Here is a 2,389-nt window from a genome sequence, read left to right on the forward strand (position 1 = left end):
AGTAAATAACCTCGTACTCATTTGTGTCACTATTGGCCTCTTTATGATTTGATGGGTCAGGAAGGATTACCCAGAGATAAACCTTGGAGATTAAAAACTATGATCTTCTGAGAAGACACCCATAAATGTTGAATTTGCTGTAATGACCTTTTCATTTGTGAACTGATCTAAGCTGTTACTAATGACTCTCAACTAATGAGGAAAGCATGTTCTCATTGGATACATCAAATCACTAGCAGGGAAAGGGGATGTGCAGATTAAAAAACTGTATTCTATTTTATATTAAAATTGTAGTTAGAATTGGAAAACACTGTCCACTTTTCTACTAACACAAATATAATCCCAGTTATGAGTTCCAAAACGTTGGTAGGTAGGAGCATCAATTTAAAAGTTAAAGTAATACCACTGTATGCTAAATAATAAATACTGTGGGTCTTGCACATAGAGTGAAATGAGTAGGTGCTCAGCATATCTGAATCAATTTGTATTTGTTTCAGAAATTGTGGCAATATTTTAGGCTTATTATTGAAGAAAATGCAAGAAAAAAAATTCTAATTTACAATTAGCAGAGAAGAAAAAAAGGAGGGGGGGAAGAAGCCAGAGAAAACCAAGACAATGCCATCCTGTCACAGAAATTATAAACTAGGCACCATTTGTGGAAGATGATGATATGGCAGAAAAGCATGGACTCTGAATAGATGCACTCACCTCGGTTAAATGAGGATTGGGGTTAAAACCACAGAGGCTACAGACAGTGGTTTGACACTCAGTGCATGTGTTAAAATTGGCCTTTTCTGGAACATGCAAAAGAAGTTCAGTGGTATTGCAAAGAGGACAGATGGTTTTAGGCAGGCCTTGTGATGGAGGCTGTGTTGTAGGCAGAGAAGATGTTGGTGGCTGCAGAGGTCTCCCAGTTCCCATTTGGCTTACTGGTTTTGCAGATTGCTGAGCTAAAGGCTTTGCTGGAGTAGGCTGTTGAGCCGAGGGTTTTTCTGAGCCAGGCTGTTGAGGTGGGGGCTTTGCTGAGCCAGGTTGTTGAGAAGGGGTCTTTGTTGGGCCAGGCTGTTGAGCAGGAGGCTTCGCTGGGCCTGGCTGTTGAGCTGGAGTCTTTCCCAGCCCAGGCTGCTGAGCTGGAGACTTTGTTGTCCCAGGCTGCTGGACTGGAGTCTTTGTAGATCCAGGTGGCTTAGCTGGAGACTGTGGCCCAGGATGTTGAGCTGGGGGTTTTGGTGTCCCCAACTGCTGTGCTGGGGGCTTTCCTGGCCCTGGCTGTTGTGTTGGAGTCTTTCCAATTCCAGGAGGCTGAGCTAGAGACTTTGGCCCAGGTTGCAGAGATGAAGGCTTCTCTGACCCAGCCTGCTGAGCTGGAGGCTTTACAGACCCAAGAGACTGAGCTGGAGGCTTTGCTGTTCCTGGAGGCTGGGCTGGGGGCTTCACTGTCCCTGGCTGTTGAGCAAGTGGTTTCACTAGCCCTGGTTGCTGAGCTGAGGGCTTTGCAGGCCCAGGTTGTGATTTTTCAGGTCCAGGCTGCTGGGCTGGAGGTTTTCCAGGACTTGCTTGCTGAATAGGTGGTTTGGATGGGCTTTGCAATGAGGGTTTAACTGATTCTCCTCTTACTATGTCTGACTGTTTAGTCTGAGGCCTGGTTGCATCTCGAAGTGGCAATTTCACCTGGTCTGTCTGAGGAGCTTGGACAGGCCCCTGAATTGGCTTTCCTGTACCTGGAGGTTGTGATTTAATTTTTTCTGGTTGCTGAGAAGATACTGATTTGGGAGAGCCATCCTGCTGAAGTGGATCTCTAACAGGTCCTGGCTGCTTAGGAGCTGGCTTGGGTGATGATTGTTGTGATGGAGGTTTTGTGATTCCTTCAGGTTTTCCTTGTTCCTTCTGAACTACTTTTGGTTTCTTGGTGGTTTCCTCCTGGGATGCCTCAGAGTCTGATATCAAATCGAATGGGTTGAATTTATTTACAACAGAGGAGACAGCACTTAAAGGGTTAACGTCTGAAAGGAAGCCAGGCATCATACTAGACTTGTGCTCTTCCTTAAAATCAGTTCTGGACTTTGATTCTTTCAAGCTAATAGTGGAAGGACTCCTCCCAGGCAATTTCTGCTCCAACCTAAAAGTGTCTGTAGTTCTACTTTTACTGAGACCAGGCTGAGCTGGACGTGCAGGGTCCGGTGGTTTTCCTGGTTGCTTTGGAGTATGACTACTGTCCAACTCTTGTTTCCTAGAAGAGTGAAAAAAAAAGTGAAAATAATGGAAATTATTTCAAATAAAAGTAATATTAAAAAGCTATTAGCTATTGCTTTCTTATATCTCAAAATTATAAATGTATAAATGTAACTAGAACCCATTTTTGTAGCATCCTATAAGTGATCATAAAATT

At 44.0% G+C, this 2,389-nt stretch overlaps 1 protein-coding gene across 1 annotated transcript in view; it reads right to left on the reverse strand.

Annotated features, from left to right (window-relative positions):
* The window catches only part of LOC105814993 (protein piccolo-like), a 94,416-nt gene that overhangs the window by 84,435 nt on the left and 7,592 nt on the right, over positions 1-2,389 (reverse strand). Inside the window, exon 2 of the mRNA XM_012650118.1 lies at positions 709-2,230. Coding sequence (XP_012505572.1) covers positions 709-2,230 — 1,522 coding nt within the window. The remainder of the gene's footprint in view (positions 1-708; positions 2,231-2,389) is intronic.

The sequence above is a fragment of the Propithecus coquereli genome, unplaced genomic scaffold, assembly GCF_000956105.1.
Source record: "Propithecus coquereli isolate 6110/MARCELLA unplaced genomic scaffold, Pcoq_1.0 Scaffold312, whole genome shotgun sequence".
Lineage (NCBI taxonomy): Eukaryota > Metazoa > Chordata > Mammalia > Primates > Indriidae > Propithecus > Propithecus coquereli.